We start from the raw sequence: 14,610 nt of genomic DNA on the forward strand, positions 1-14,610 counted from the left end.
GTGCTAAAGTTGGTCTAGAAATGCCGGACCTGGCGATATCAACGTTATTGTGACGTCATAGCAAAGGGTAAATTTTCTGACTTCGTGTAGCAATAAGGTTAGGTGTGATTACGTTGCGAAAAGAGCGAGAGTTTTGCGCGTTTCTTCTGGCTTCGCTCACGTGTGACGGCCACAGCCACTGTATCAATTTATCATGACATCATTACACATCCACCTCCAGGGGGCTGAAACAAAACGGGAATCATAGAAGCAACTGTATTACGCTAAATTATTTAGCGTGTTCTTACGCTTGTCGATATTTTTCCTTGAGTTCAGAGGGTTTGGACATTTAACGCAACAAAGTAATAATAATGTCGCAAGTGTTCACACTGAAAGGAAATAAAAGTGACTGAACTGAAATGTCATGTCATTACTTGTTGAACTTATAGCCGCTCGTCGCAATTTCGACATGCTGGTTCTGAGCTCCTAAACCGAAATATGGCGCCTAAGCAAGGGAAATCTCGATTCCAATGTGTTGTACAGCCGCCCTAGAAAAAAAAAGAGAGAGAGAAAGGGGCGGCTTGTCACCTACTCCTTCAATCACATTTAAAAGGGCCCTGAATCACTTTTTCAACATAGTAAGAAGAGATATTACTGCACTGTACGCAGCAGGAAATTTACAATCTCGTGTCAGACGCAGCAAAAAATCGCTTGCCCTCGCTTCCGCAATGCTAGCTGTCACATCGAAGGCAGCTGCCCGACCAACGCTCTTGGCTGATTTCGTGATCGCGAGAGAATTCTCAGTAATACATAATTGCCAATTTTGAGTGAAATAAATGAAAGATGTAGATGTGTGCGATCTCAAAAAAGACAGAAAACTCACTTCATATTTGCACTGCGCGTGCCCTGCTGCAGCTGCGCGCCAACTGCGTTGCTCACGTGTGCATGTGCGACTCGCGAAAACAACGAAAAAAAAAGAAAAAAAAAACAAGCAAGAGGATATAAAAACACCTATTGTATCAGCCGTATACCAGCTTCTTTTTTTTTTTCGTTTTTAAGAATTATAACTTTTTGTTTTCATTTTTACTGAGATCAGTTTCACATATTGCTGGCGAAAAACGCCCAATTATTTTTTTTACGCGAACGCTAGCGCCGCGAGAAATCTTGCGTTTTCACAGCGTCACACGCGAGGTACGAAACGGAGCATATTAATCAACACGGCCTTGTGTTTTGGGGCTCGACGCAGAAGGAACGCGACAGCAAATGAAATGAAAAGCTTTCCTAACACGAATTCCTGCGCGCACGCGCTCTTGTGTGCCGTGTGCCCCATTTGCGCGAGATGCTGCGACAAATCTCTCGTGAGGTTGGGCTGTTCTACCGACGGAGAGCTTGCAAATCGACCTTTCCCGCTAGACGTTCTAAGACCAGGAATGCTGTTGTGCCACGCGCTTTCTTCTTCGTTGGGGACTACTTCCCTAGTTTTCTAGTTTACGCCGTGTCTCGCGCGCTGTCCTGCGTTGCCATGAAAACAACGAAGGCAAGTGGAGAGGGCATATAGAAGTATAGAGTGTACCTACACTCTAATAGAGGGCGCACGGGTGCGAGCTCCTACGGCGCGACATACATCGTGTCGTGAGCACGTGGTGGTGACAGTGGCGTGACGCGAGGCTTAGCGCTGAGTGAGGCGCGTTACAACCGTGTTGTCAGGGGAGCATACGTCGCTAGGTGATTGGGTCTTTATCAAGCGGCGTAGCTGGTTCTGTCAGGGGTGCGAGCGTTTTACGACAGAAAAAAGAAAGAAAACGGAAGTTGGAAAGACTCGACAAGCTGATGGGCACCGTTTTGTCGGAGCCTTTTTGCGTTGGCGTGCACGGCGCTTGCGTTGCTGCTTTCGAGGCGCGACGACATATTTGCGCGGAAATGAATAATTCTTTGCTAGCCTATTTTTGACAATAAACGGATGTCTTTTCTTTTGCGCAGAATATCTAAAATACAGCTGCAAGACGAGGCAGGAGAGTTCTGTACAGTCGACTGTTAGCATTATTTCTGAGCCGTTTTGAGCATCCGTTCCTCTGTTCACTTAGCGTTTGAACCTCGATCCTGCGTTTCTGTACAGTATCATCATCACCAAGCATAAATTACCCCTTTCCCCCCTCCTTTTTTTTTTGTCCTTTTGATTTTTTTTCTATTTCTTTATCTTTTTTTTTTCTTTTTTTACTAGCGGTCGCAATTAATCAGCGGTGGCCTTGTCATTACTTCTTTTCCAGCGGTCGCCGCTCATTGACACCATATTTTCACTGGGTCGCAGGTTAATGCAGAGACCGAACTACCAAATCCTGATTACTTTTTACGCCACCGCATGGACGATGCGTGCGTGCATTTGCCGTGTGGTTTGAGATGCTATGCAGAGCTGCACTGAATTTCTGCATGGTGAACGGGCTACGCCACCGTGCTTACGAGTTATGCTGTGCAGCGAAGCCTTCCTCGAGTTTTTTTGCATAACATTTATTGCGATAATTGCTGTTACATTTCCAGAGTAGACAAATAGTTTATTTTGTGCTCTGAAAGTACAGATCAAAGGGGGTGATAGAAAAAAAAGCTGGTTCGTTGCAGCTTGACGAAGCTCTCACTCCCCGATTACAAAAGCAGCAGTGCAATCAGCACATAAATTAACATAAGAAAAGTACAAAATACCATGAGCAAACACTACTTGTACTACTAACAGCACACCTAATGTGACAATATTTTGTTGCTATATTATGTTGAATGTTGAGATTTTCTCTAAAAGCGACACCTCTCTCTCTCTCCGTATTAAATTAAAACTTTGTCGGTTTCTTTCAATTCATTATCATGTGGGTGTGCTGCGTTACTGAAACTTGGCTAACATCAAGGTTTGTTGATTTTTCTGATTGCCATTTGTCGAAGCTCATTGAAAGTAAAGTGTATATCCTACCAATTTTCGTCTCCTCTCTATGGCTGATATCTGTTGTGACATTGTAGCACTTCCTGTCTGCTTTCTGCATATGTCACCCCCCTTCCAGGCTGATTCCACAGATGAGAGCAGCCAAGCCAGCATTCAGAGGAAGGCCGAAAGCATATCGGCAGTGATCACGATAAATGGCGTCACCTGCTCAGGTCGTCAGGGGTCCTACTCTAGTCTTTCACAAGCCAGGGCCGAAGCTGAATCCACTCTGTGTGATGACAATCAGCCCCCGAGCTCCCCGCACTCTGGCTTTAATGTGCCAGCACACACCCACAAGCCACTTTCGTTCGACAGGGTAAGACCACCTTGCCAGGCTGACTCGATCTGCTGCAGTTTGCTTTCTTAAATAGGGTGCTAAAGAGGAATGATAAGAATTAGTAAATTGCTCTGCCCTCTTTGAGTCGGCAATCTGCAAAGAGAGGGTGTCACATTCCTATAAATAGCACCGCTAGAGCTATGTAGCACCACAGAGTTTTGTGAGAAAACTTAGTAGAATTGCCAAGCTGCATTTTCTTTTAAGTTGAAATGCAACATAATGAATAAATTACCAGTGGTTGACTGAAATTTACCAATTATAAATAGGACATGTCATGACATGTCATGAGCGTGACCTTTTATCTAAGTGTAATGCCAACCTCTAGAATTTCCTAACACTTTACCACTAATATTCATGAATTGTCTCTTCCTTTTCTCTATCAAACAGCAATTTTCAACGCCACCACCAATCAAGACAAGGATTGAGCGAAGCCGCCCCACGCTGCGCCGGCAGAAAGGTCGGGGTGCTCTTCGGAGGTCTATCAGCCAGCCACTGGACCTTGAAAAGTCGGATAAAAATGACTTGGCACAGAAGGAGCAGCTTTCTCATGGTAAGCACGTGCTCATATTTGATCAAAAGTAATTTGCTTGAAGGAGTTGGTGGTGAATTTCACCTTCCTTCATAAAGATATGACACACGTCATGATGTCTTGGCCAGCTCTGTTAAATGTGTGCTGTTTTGTAAAGAGACAAAGCGTGCTATGTAGATGTTAAAGTTGTGGGACTAGTATTTGTAAAAGTAATGATGATGTTGCAGGCAGTCATGATTAATTCACCATAGTTTAGTGTAGTGACTGAGCACTTTACATCTTGCTACAAGTTTTGGGAGGTCCAAATCTGAAGTCTGTCATCAGTCGTTGCTTGATGTGCTAGTTTGTAACACACCATGAAAAATTGTTGCATTGCTTAGACTTTCATACAGACTGTCAGATGCACACAACTATGGACAACACATTCAAGTCCCGGCTCAACAGCATCTCAGAAACACATCCGATGTGCACTACGCTGTACTTAATCTGCAGACATATGTTGTGCAGTCTGTACAGACAATGACTGAAGTACAGGAATGTGGGACGAGCACTGACTATCAGCAATTGAAAGCCAGTGCTTGTCCTCTATTCTGCTCTTGCATCCGTTGCTGTTGCACACTGTATATCATATATAATGAGATTAAACAAACTAAATATTCTGATAAACCAACTAAGCAATCTGCTAAATTGCTGTCTGTTGCCTTTGTACCTATTTGTCCCTTAGGCTTGTCAGACCAAGAAGCCTCAAGGAACCCCAGCACAGCATCTTCAGAGGAGGATTTCTCATCTGATGGAGAGTCCTATTCCCAAATTCCCAAGGATGTAAGTAACTTTTAACTGGTTCAAGTCGTACAGTATGTGCAACGTTCAAGTTGTACAGTATGCCTAAAGGTCTGCTGATTTTTGCAACTATCCATATTCATTTAGAATTATAATGTTTTTTTTTCCTTCCTTTGCTTTATTTTAGTATGAAGGTGTCACGTATGTGGAGGCACTTTGGGACCACGTGACCCTAGACTCGGAGGAACTGGCTTTCCAAGCCGGCGAGGTGATCGAAGTGACCGACATGTCTGACAAGGACTGGTGGTGGGGATCAGTCGACCAGCGGAATGGCTGGTTCCCAGCTGCATTTGTTCGGGTAATCAGAAATTACATTTACTTGTCATTTGTCACGGTCTTGGCAGCGAGAGGGCACTTGGGTTGACAAAGTTGTTGGTACATGAGAACAGTGATTTGTATGTTACCTTATTGCACAACTCCTTTTCCCCTGTGCATGTATGTTTTAGGATGTTGTTTAGCTTTCAACTAATATTTTATTTTTACATTAAAAGCAACAACAATTACTGCTCTATTTTGGCTGGTGTCAGAAATGCACAAGACGAAAGTGAGCGCATTTCTTACATTTGCTTACTCAGTTTAGATTGTTGGAAGTTAGAGCATAATCATAAAAGTTTCAAGGAAAAGTACAGGGCAAGGTTGCTTACAGCGATGCAGCATACACTGAAATAACTTGTTGTACCTCAGCACAAACACTTCTGTTTTAATTTTCCGGCCCTCGCAGTCCCTCATTTCATAGAATAGCGCAGTTACTTTCTTGTTCTGTTTTAGTAAGACTGACTGTATCACCATCACTTACAGTTACGAGTTGGCCAGGAGGACACAGTGGAGGATTGCATCACCAAGATGGCGGATGGCACCCTCACGCAACACAAGCCCCGCAAGATGAGCATTGGCTTGTTGAGTAACGAGGAGGTGCGTGCCAAGGTTGTCATGGAGATAGTCAACACTGAGCGAGACTTCGTGCGGCACTTGAAGGATGTTGTTCAGGTGGGTGTTTTTACTTCGTTATGTTGTCTGTCCACATTTCAGCCAATAATTTTGTTTGTGTTTATGTGTGTGTGTGTGTACATCCATGTTTTTTATGCTGCTATATGGCATACACAAAAGAAGTGTAATTAAATTGCATTACATTTTGTCTGCACCTCACTTCATGTAAATACAGTTCTTTCGAAGCTGTAATAGTAGCTAGCTGGGCACGATAAGCAAAACCTGCTACTTTGCTTCACTCGTAACATATCCGCATTGTGCTGAAACTTGTTACATTTTGCTTTGTGCAGTGGTAACAAGGAAGCTAGGAAGGACGTTTTTGTATTATAATGAGCAATTATTGTAAGATAAGTGTGATGTGACATATAGCTTTAAGATGCAGAAGCTCATCTAAAGACATTAAGATTAATGTTCACGTCTTGTCTATGGATGCATTATTCAGTTTGGTTGGTACTAGTAGCAAGTTCTTCTTCCTACATGGCAATGCCTGAAGCTTTTCATTGAAGACCATGTTTTATCTGAATTCTGTTTCTTGTTGGACGACTGACTGTTGAGGATGCAAGGCAGGGATTTCATCACAGTGTTTGTAAAGATGAGCAATTAAATAAGGTTGTATAGCATTCGTTCTACAGAGCTAAATTTTTCTCACAGTAGTCTGGCATGCTTGCCATGTGAAAATCTGAAAGGGCAGAATCTCTTTGAACAGGGAATGATTGTGGCCGAAAGGTTTGAGTGTAGCAGTGAATATATAGATACACCTCTTCCTTATTATTGCAACCTCTCTGAAATGTACATGCGTGGATATGCTGAATGTGTCTGTTTCACTTACATTTTTTGACAGGGCTACCTGGCACAGGTCCGACGGAGGCCTGACATGTTCTCCGAAGAGCGCCGTGCCACTATCTTCGGAAACATTGAGCAGCTGTATGAATTTCAGAGCAGTTTCCTGAAGCACCTCGAGTCAGCCGTCGATTGGGAGCGGCCACATCTAAGTCAGATTGGATCTGTATTTTTAGAGCATGTAGGTTGCTGCTTCCAATTCTTTTACATTGCACTATCGTAACTTTTTTACTGCTCTCACTATACGTGTAATGATTGTTGATTACATTTTTACTGTTGCTGATAAATGTATCAAGCACTTGAATGTGACATTAAGGTGGCGTGTGTATAATGACTGCAGAACTGAGCAATGACCTCTGAAACGAGTTCGATTTCTTTATTTTATGCTTTATTTTATTTTTGTTTCAGAAGCAAGAATTTAGGATCTACTCAGAGTACTGCAACAACCACCCACTGGCTGTCAGTGAACTCCAGGAACTCTACGCTGACCCCAAATATGTCCATTTCTTTGAGGCAAGGATGTGTTTCTGTACAGCCTTTTTGTATGAAATTGCATTACAGACCGATAGAAAGCCCAGCAAAGGGACACTAAATATTAAGTCTAGCTACATCAGTAGATCGCATTTCAGGAATAGCAGATAGGTCAGCTATTAGGTGACAGCTATCTGCAGCTATATTTCCCTCATTTCCTTCTCCCATTCATTGTTGTTGCCCAATGATCTTTCTATTCTTCCATGCCCTAGTGCCTTGCCACATTGGAATAATGAGAATGGACAAAAACTGCATCATCAAGGAGGCAATGCGGATAACCTAAATATGCATTGCCTCCTTGCTGATGCAGTTCTTGTCCATTCTCATTATTCCAATCACAATTTGCAATTCTGAAATATCTACAACCTTGGCCATTCCTGGCCCTTGGCTTCAATGACACTCTGAAGTTAAGCTTTACTTTTCTCTTGCTCATCGGTGCAGGCATGCCGCCTGCTCCAAGACATGATTGACATCTCGCTGGACGGGTTTCTGCTGACGCCAGTGCAAAAGATCTGCAAGTACCCGTTGCAGCTGGCTGAACTGCTGAAGTACACACGGCCCGAGCATGCCGACTACCACGCTGTGCGGGAAGCCCTGGCAGCCATGAAGGGCGTCGCCCAAATGGTCAACGAGCGCAAGCGCCGTATGGAGTGTCTCGAGAAGCTTGCGGAGTGGCAGAGCGGTGTTTTCAACTGGGAGGCAAGGCTCCTTTCCATGTCTGTTTTGAGACAAGCAGCTCTGCATAGAGCCTGCAACAAGCACGTGTTAGAGTGTGGGAAGAGATGTACTGCGAAATGATTTTGTGCCTGCTGTCAAGAGGCCGGTGGTTTGAGATCGCTTACTCTGAGCATGCACCAGCACACTGGCAAGCCACTGCTATTTGCACTTTTTTTTTCTATAAGGTTTTCATTCTCATTTCGTATCTCCTGACGAACCCCTTGCGAGGTGTTACATAAAGGAAGGGGTAACAAACATAGAAATATGTGAAATATCTTATAAGTCACATGTGTCACGCTTTCGGTGGTGAAGGGTGAAAGACACCACGTGCTTTTTCTAAAAGCAGCCGGTAGAGAGAAAAGGGCAGAATAGAAACTTCATGAATTTAATTTGCCAGACAGAGTTAGCTAATAGTATATAAACGTTTAATCGTCGATGCGGTGCGTAGTGAAGTAGATTTTGTGGGGTCATGCTTGATTGTTTTACAATTGGGTAATTCATTTCGTTCCTGGATTATGTTAGCAATGACCATCTGTTGAAAGCTTCAGTTAAATTGCAATTTTCTTGTAGGGCAGGAGTCGCACATCACACCAAGTGGGATGTGTGATTTGAGATAAGTAGAATATGCCATAAAATTTTCAACGATTATAATGTAGTTTTATGAAATAAACAAAATAGCGCTTTCTTCGAAGTGATTAATGAGGGATCCCTTTTTCGTTACTGGCAACCTCACTGCAGACTTCCTTGTCAAGGAAACATCGGCAGTGTCTGAGCAGTGAATAGAAGGCATGCCATATCACTGCATATGACCTACTCTTGTATCACCCACATCTATGAAGCAAGCTATCTCTTCACCAGACAACATGAATGCAAACACAGTCCAAAGCGCACTGCTTCTGCACTCTAGACAAGCATTCTTGAGGTTGTAGTGTCACTGACAAAGGTCTTGAGAACACGCTAACACCAACCAGGCCTTATTTCTGCCCTATCCATCTTTATGCACCAGTTATATCAACCCTGTATCTCTTGCTTCTTGCAGACCTGCCTGTTTATCTGTTTCCACCACGTGCACTTCATTCTCAAAGGGCAGGCATAAGACCTAGAATAAGAGTAATTCGGTTACTGGGTCTCCACTGGTAAATTAGGCCCTCTTCTTCACTCGTCCTAACCCCTGTTTCAGATACACAGCTTGCCAACTCGTAAAGCGGTCACGCGTAACCTTTCCTCAGCATTGAATACAGTTCGGCCAAGGAAACAGGCATGTCTGCGAGAAAAAAAAAGGATGTGCATGCGTAACTTGAATGTTACAGAAGCAGCTGCATGATGTTACATGGTGAAAGAGTGCGATAAGGTTGGTAGTACTTATGTGCCCTGTGAACTTATGCCAAGTGATTGCGAGAAAGAGTTGTGTGTGGTTACATCTTGTGTGTATGCATACGGTGTGCTATGTTGTGTACTTGCTAGTGGGAAATGCATGGCAGTATGATGTTGCAACAGATTCCGTAATACACGCCGCACTATTGATATGGCCGAGCTATGCACTCCAAAGTGCATTCCAGCAAAGTATATGCCAGGAAGTTTTTCATTATAATTTCGGAAAGAGCATGACGAATCAAGACCTGTGAACAGGGGTGAAATTCAGGAACTTTATCTGCCTGCAATACTTCTGGGATTGCACTTTCTAAGAATTACTTTCCTGCCAATCCCAGGGATAATGTTGTGGTATCATGTGAGCCAATGACAAAGGACAAGAAGAGAAAAATTTGAAAAATCATTACAAAATATATTACCCCGTTTGTGATCGTGCGCAAGCAGCCACATAAAATATTTATAACCAAGTGAGTGAGATAAATATGAAGACAGAGATTTTAACCAGTCACGGGTCCGGTTGGCTACCCCACGCTGGGGGAAGAAAAAAATTAGAATAGAAAGAAGGAAGAGAGAGAAAGGAATGTGGTGAGTGTGAAAACATGCACGGATAGCACTATGCAGTCAAAGGCGCTCACACAAGCCAGTCGTTCTCACAAAAAGCACTAAGGTGCCTTCACTGCCTTCTGAGCCAATGCTTCCGGTTAGGTGTGGCACTGCATATGAAGATGTGTTCATAATTGTTTTGGTGTTTTCGTTCTATATGTGACAGGGTCCTGACTTGCTGGACACAAGCTCCATGCTGGTCCACTCGGGTGAAGCAGTGCGAGTGTCATCAGTGTGGTCCAGGGATGTGGTCAGCTTGTTTTTGTTTGACAACCAGTTGGTGTATTGCAAGAAGGTAGGCTGCATCCCCCTTATGTACTACAACTTCTCTTTAAGTGTCGTTCTCTTTTGGGGTCCACCAAAAAAAAGGTCATACTGGGGTGAGAAATTACCTTCACTGATACCTTTCATGTATCTAACACCTGGACAAGAGATGCCTCACTGTATGAGGAATTTTTCAATCGTCCAATGATTACAGTTGAACTTTGTCATCATGAAGTCACATCCTACACAAAAAATACTGTTGTTACGTCTAGTATTCGTTATAAGCATTAATTTGTTACATGCCAATATTCACGAGAAACAGTTTACATTCACTTCGTTACATGCATCTTCTCTTCTATCAATGTATTACCGTAAAGTACTTGCTATCATACGTGGCAGTTAAAGCCTTATTTTTCTTCCTCAGACCTTAGTACTAAGCCTCTAAACATGAGTAATAAACTTGTCTCACTAACTTTTTCTCCATCAATGCTTTGCTAATGTATTTAAGCAGCAGATACATAGTGGGAGAAACTATAGCATGTGTTGATGATATTGCATGGATGCCAGCAGTGTTATGCATCTCTTTCATTGCCATTTCAGTCGTTCCCTTGGACACAATGTAATTAGCACGAATGTCGTTGAAAGCATAGAATTTTGTGAAAGCATCAGATGCTTATAGTACATTTCAGGGGATGTATTCTCAGACGATCACTTTCAGCGATACTACCGCCTTCACGTGGCGCAGTGCTCAACCAGCCAATCAGCTCATCTGGTTTTGCTCAACCAGCCAATAAGTGCGCACTGAAAGTGATATCGGCGAAAGCAATCATCCGAGAGTACATCCCCTGGTCTCTTTCACACATTCAGTGCAATGTAAGCAATGGCTCTACTGAACGCTTGCTAACCCATGCCATTTTTTTTCCTTCTCTCTGCACAGGACATGATAAAGAGAAACACGTTGTCATACAAGGGCAGACTGAACATGAACTCTTGCTGTGTTGTGGATGTTGAGAATGGCAAAGGTACGCACGTGTATAGCTGCTAATGTTTTAACATTCAGAGATAAAGTGTAACTGCACTTTACTAGCTGCATTTGCATGAATGTGACCCTTATGCTTTGAATTTGCTGGCGCAGCAGGACACGTATTTCTGAAGTTTTCCGTTTAAGTTGCCTCTGAATTGCCATCATAGTTTGCTTTTCCTGAAAATAATTCATTCCCTACATTGTAATCTGTTTTTACTGTAAGCGCCACTCAAACCCTCTGCAACATGACTTCTCTTAGCCTACTGCCGAGGAACCAATGACACTACTTTTTGCATGTCAGCTGTCTTTACAGCTGGTTTTGCATTTGTGTATAAACCACAGACTGCTTCATGTGCCGAATCTCCTGAGTCTATTCTTTCACTAAATTAATGGTTCTTGGATAGTCTAATTTAGGTATGGACAATTTCTGAATTTGTATTTATAACTTTGTGCAACTTCTTCTCACACTCAGTATATTGAGTTGTGACAGTACTTGGCATTACAAATGTAGTGTTATAAATGTAATTATGTAACTAGTTATAAATGTTATTTTTTATTAATGTAATTGCATAGTGGGCTTGTCCTTTTCTGCTTAGATTCACAGTTTGGCACGACTGTGAGGAACGCCTGGAAGATATACTGCACCACCAGGGAGAAGTGGTACTTGTTTTTTACGAAGACCGCTGCCGAGAAGGAAAAGTGGCTGCAAGCATTCCAAGCCGAAAGGCAAAGGGTGCGTGACGACCGGGAGCAAGGTGAGAAGATGTTTAATCAAGAATACTATTGTAATCTGTCGTTGTATGCTCACTCTGTGCTTCCTTTCCTGTCCAGTATAAGTGAAAGATGTGTTGTTACCGACCTACAACCTATGGTCAGACATCTGTAAACATGACTGCAGACCATCTAGCTGAAACCTACAAGTGTTCTTCCCTTGTCAAATTTGTATATTGGCCCCTCTTTCCTCCACCATGAAATACGATTTTACCACTTTTCAATAGCAATGTGGCAATCGCATAGCCATGTCTCAAAATGAAATTGCGGAAGAGTTTACTAACATCAATGTGCGTAAAGTAACACACATTATGTCATTATAGGGCTAATAGGGTTTATAGCTGGGCAAGTTGGTACAGATGCATTGGGGCAAACTGCGTGACAAGACAGAGCACAATGTAAGAATGGGAACAGATGGGATCAGACTTACAACTGAGGATATTGAAAAACGAAAAAATCCTTGTGTATACCATATTTATTCTATAAGACTGTCACAATTACAAGGTGAGGGTGCAGTTGGGAGACCCAAGAAAAAACCTTAGGTATGCACACTAATATAAGGCAATATAGAGTATAAGATGGATTATTCAGACTCGGCAGAGATTTCCCGAAGTACTGAATTACTAACACAGCCAAAACGCAAAATGGTGACCATGAAATACGGGGGAAGGAAGCTGAACACGTGGAGTGCGGGTTATATGTGAATTTTGCTTTTAGGTGGGGCTTCACAACATCACTGTGTGTGCCACCGTAAATCCACACTGTAAAGCGAAATTCTACCACTGTGAAGGCTCACCTAAAGACAAAATTTACATATAACCTGCACTCCATCTTTACTCTTACTCGCATGTAAGGCAGGGTTAACTTCGAGGCTAAGGATTCTGGAAAAAAAAAGTCTCCTTATATTTGAATAAATACGGCAGTATACAGTCACACTCTCAAGTTATAGTTGGGCTGCTGAGCACGAGGTCGTGGGATCGAATCCTGGCCACAGTGGCCGCATTTCAATGGGGGGCGAAATGCGAAAACACCCGTGTACTTAGATTTAGGTGCGCATTAAAGAACCCCAGGTGGTTCAAACTTCCGGAGTCCCCCACTACGCCATGCCTCATAATCAGATCGTGGTTTTGGCACATAAAACCCCATAATTTAATTTTTTAACTCTCACGTTATTGTCACTCCTACAAAGATACTAGCATAGGTAAACAACAGCATGATTCACATTCTTGTGTTACGCATGGAGTAGAAATAAGTGCATTGCCTGTCTCTGTACCCGTCTGTTTCCTTTCTTACCTTGTGTCCCATCTTGCTGCACTGTTTGTACCTGTGAATTTTTGGGTTGTAGTCAGCGTCTTGTAGAGAAAGAGGTATAAAAAAAAATCATCGGGGAGACCGATACCCAGGAAGCTTTTGGTCATCAGCAATGGGCATTATATATACGGCCTTGTTCATTTTCAGGCTATGTTGTGACCGAGAGTGCAAAGAAGTCTGCAAAGATGGCACTCAACAACAAGCTCAAGCCAAAACGTCCAAGAGGTATGTACAGCGCCCAGCTCTTTTCTTGTCTGCGACAGAGAGTGCTTAAGTAAGCTTTTCACCTTGGAGCAGATAAGTAGTTAGCACAACTTACCTGAAAACACTTAACTTGAACTAGTCTAACTGGACGTTTGCTCCAATTATAATTTGTAACTTGTTACATCCATTTGAAACAGCCAAAATTTAAGCAGCTACTACAATCTGGAAATTGGACCTTAATTCAGTCAACTGGTCAACTATTTTTATGTAACTATACTGGGATCCTGTGCAAGACTAAACGTCGCTCTTTTTTACTTTTAACATGATCACTTTTCTCAGAACTTGCATTTCAAAATTAGTTGCAGTCATTTCATTGCCTACTCCAGCTTTAAAAACACTTAAATACCCATTAAAATTAGCCATGTGACACCATTGTTACTTGACATGAATTTGCTTTCTTTTTTTCTATGACACTTGGAACACTTTTTCTAAGATGCCTGAGGAAGGTCACAGGAAGGAGATAAACTCAGTCATTTTTTACATTTACACTGAGCTCTTTACTCATTGTCACTCTGCCCATAAAAAGGTCTCATAAACTATACCAAATACTGTTAATTTTAATTGCATTGTACTAACAGGGCAGCATTCATCTCAATTACTCATCTTCATCCCTTGTTTTGCAAACTCATTTTTTTCATGCTCTATTGTTGATTGCTCATGTAAAACAAAGTGGGGTGGAATTCTTGTCAAGCTGCTTGCCAGCAGCTTTACTTTCTCACTCACCATCTTCTTTCAAGTACTTGGAAGGAATGTGCACAGCAATAAAGTGTTCTGTTCTGTACTACCAAGCACTGCACAGCACTACTCTGAGTCTCACAAGTCCACATAGTGCAGAGGAGTCTAGGGCTCACGTTAACCAAACTGTAATGAGAGCCACCTGCTTGATCATAGAAGGAAGTATGGCTTGTCCATTGTGTACCACTGATCCTCCCGTGAAGCTTCTGTGTGGAGGTTGTTAAAGGCCCATTGCAATGAAATTTCACTTTGGCTAAATTTGTTATAAATGAGTAGTATATACCACCAAGCCAATTTCGGCAAAGCCGTCGCAGAGCTGGCCTTTAAACAGCACTTAAGCAAACGATGCGTGCACCTGATGGTGTCACTAGTGACGTAAGTCCCAGCAAGCTACATCTGAGATTTTTCAGTGTGCCGCAGTCATTAGGCACTCGGTCTGGCTCGTGTTGCCATGCCTGGAGAACTGCAAAGACCAATCGTAGCACGTGGTAGTCCGAGCTTCTCGAAGGCGATTGGGCTCGTTGCAGCACCTGGTGGCAGCCACT

At 42.7% G+C, this 14,610-nt stretch overlaps 1 protein-coding gene across 2 annotated transcripts in view; it reads left to right on the plus strand.

The window, feature by feature from the left end:
- The window catches only part of LOC119441803 (uncharacterized), a 458,799-nt gene that overhangs the window by 439,508 nt on the left and 4,681 nt on the right, over positions 1-14,610 (plus strand). For both annotated transcript variants that reach the window (XM_037706422.2, XM_049661634.1), the window contains exons 6-17: positions 3,021-3,257; positions 3,666-3,828; positions 4,532-4,629; positions 4,775-4,945; positions 5,446-5,634; positions 6,476-6,655; positions 6,883-6,987; positions 7,447-7,704; positions 9,863-9,991; positions 10,898-10,982; positions 11,581-11,739; positions 13,214-13,291. In XM_037706422.2, coding sequence (XP_037562350.2) covers positions 3,021-3,257; positions 3,666-3,828; positions 4,532-4,629; positions 4,775-4,945; positions 5,446-5,634; positions 6,476-6,655; positions 6,883-6,987; positions 7,447-7,704; positions 9,863-9,991; positions 10,898-10,982; positions 11,581-11,739; positions 13,214-13,291 — 1,852 coding nt within the window. The remainder of the gene's footprint in view (positions 1-3,020; positions 3,258-3,665; positions 3,829-4,531; positions 4,630-4,774; positions 4,946-5,445; positions 5,635-6,475; positions 6,656-6,882; positions 6,988-7,446; positions 7,705-9,862; positions 9,992-10,897; positions 10,983-11,580; positions 11,740-13,213; positions 13,292-14,610) is intronic.

This window comes from Dermacentor silvarum, chromosome 2 (assembly GCF_013339745.2).
Source record: "Dermacentor silvarum isolate Dsil-2018 chromosome 2, BIME_Dsil_1.4, whole genome shotgun sequence".
Taxonomy (NCBI): domain Eukaryota; kingdom Metazoa; phylum Arthropoda; class Arachnida; order Ixodida; family Ixodidae; genus Dermacentor; species Dermacentor silvarum.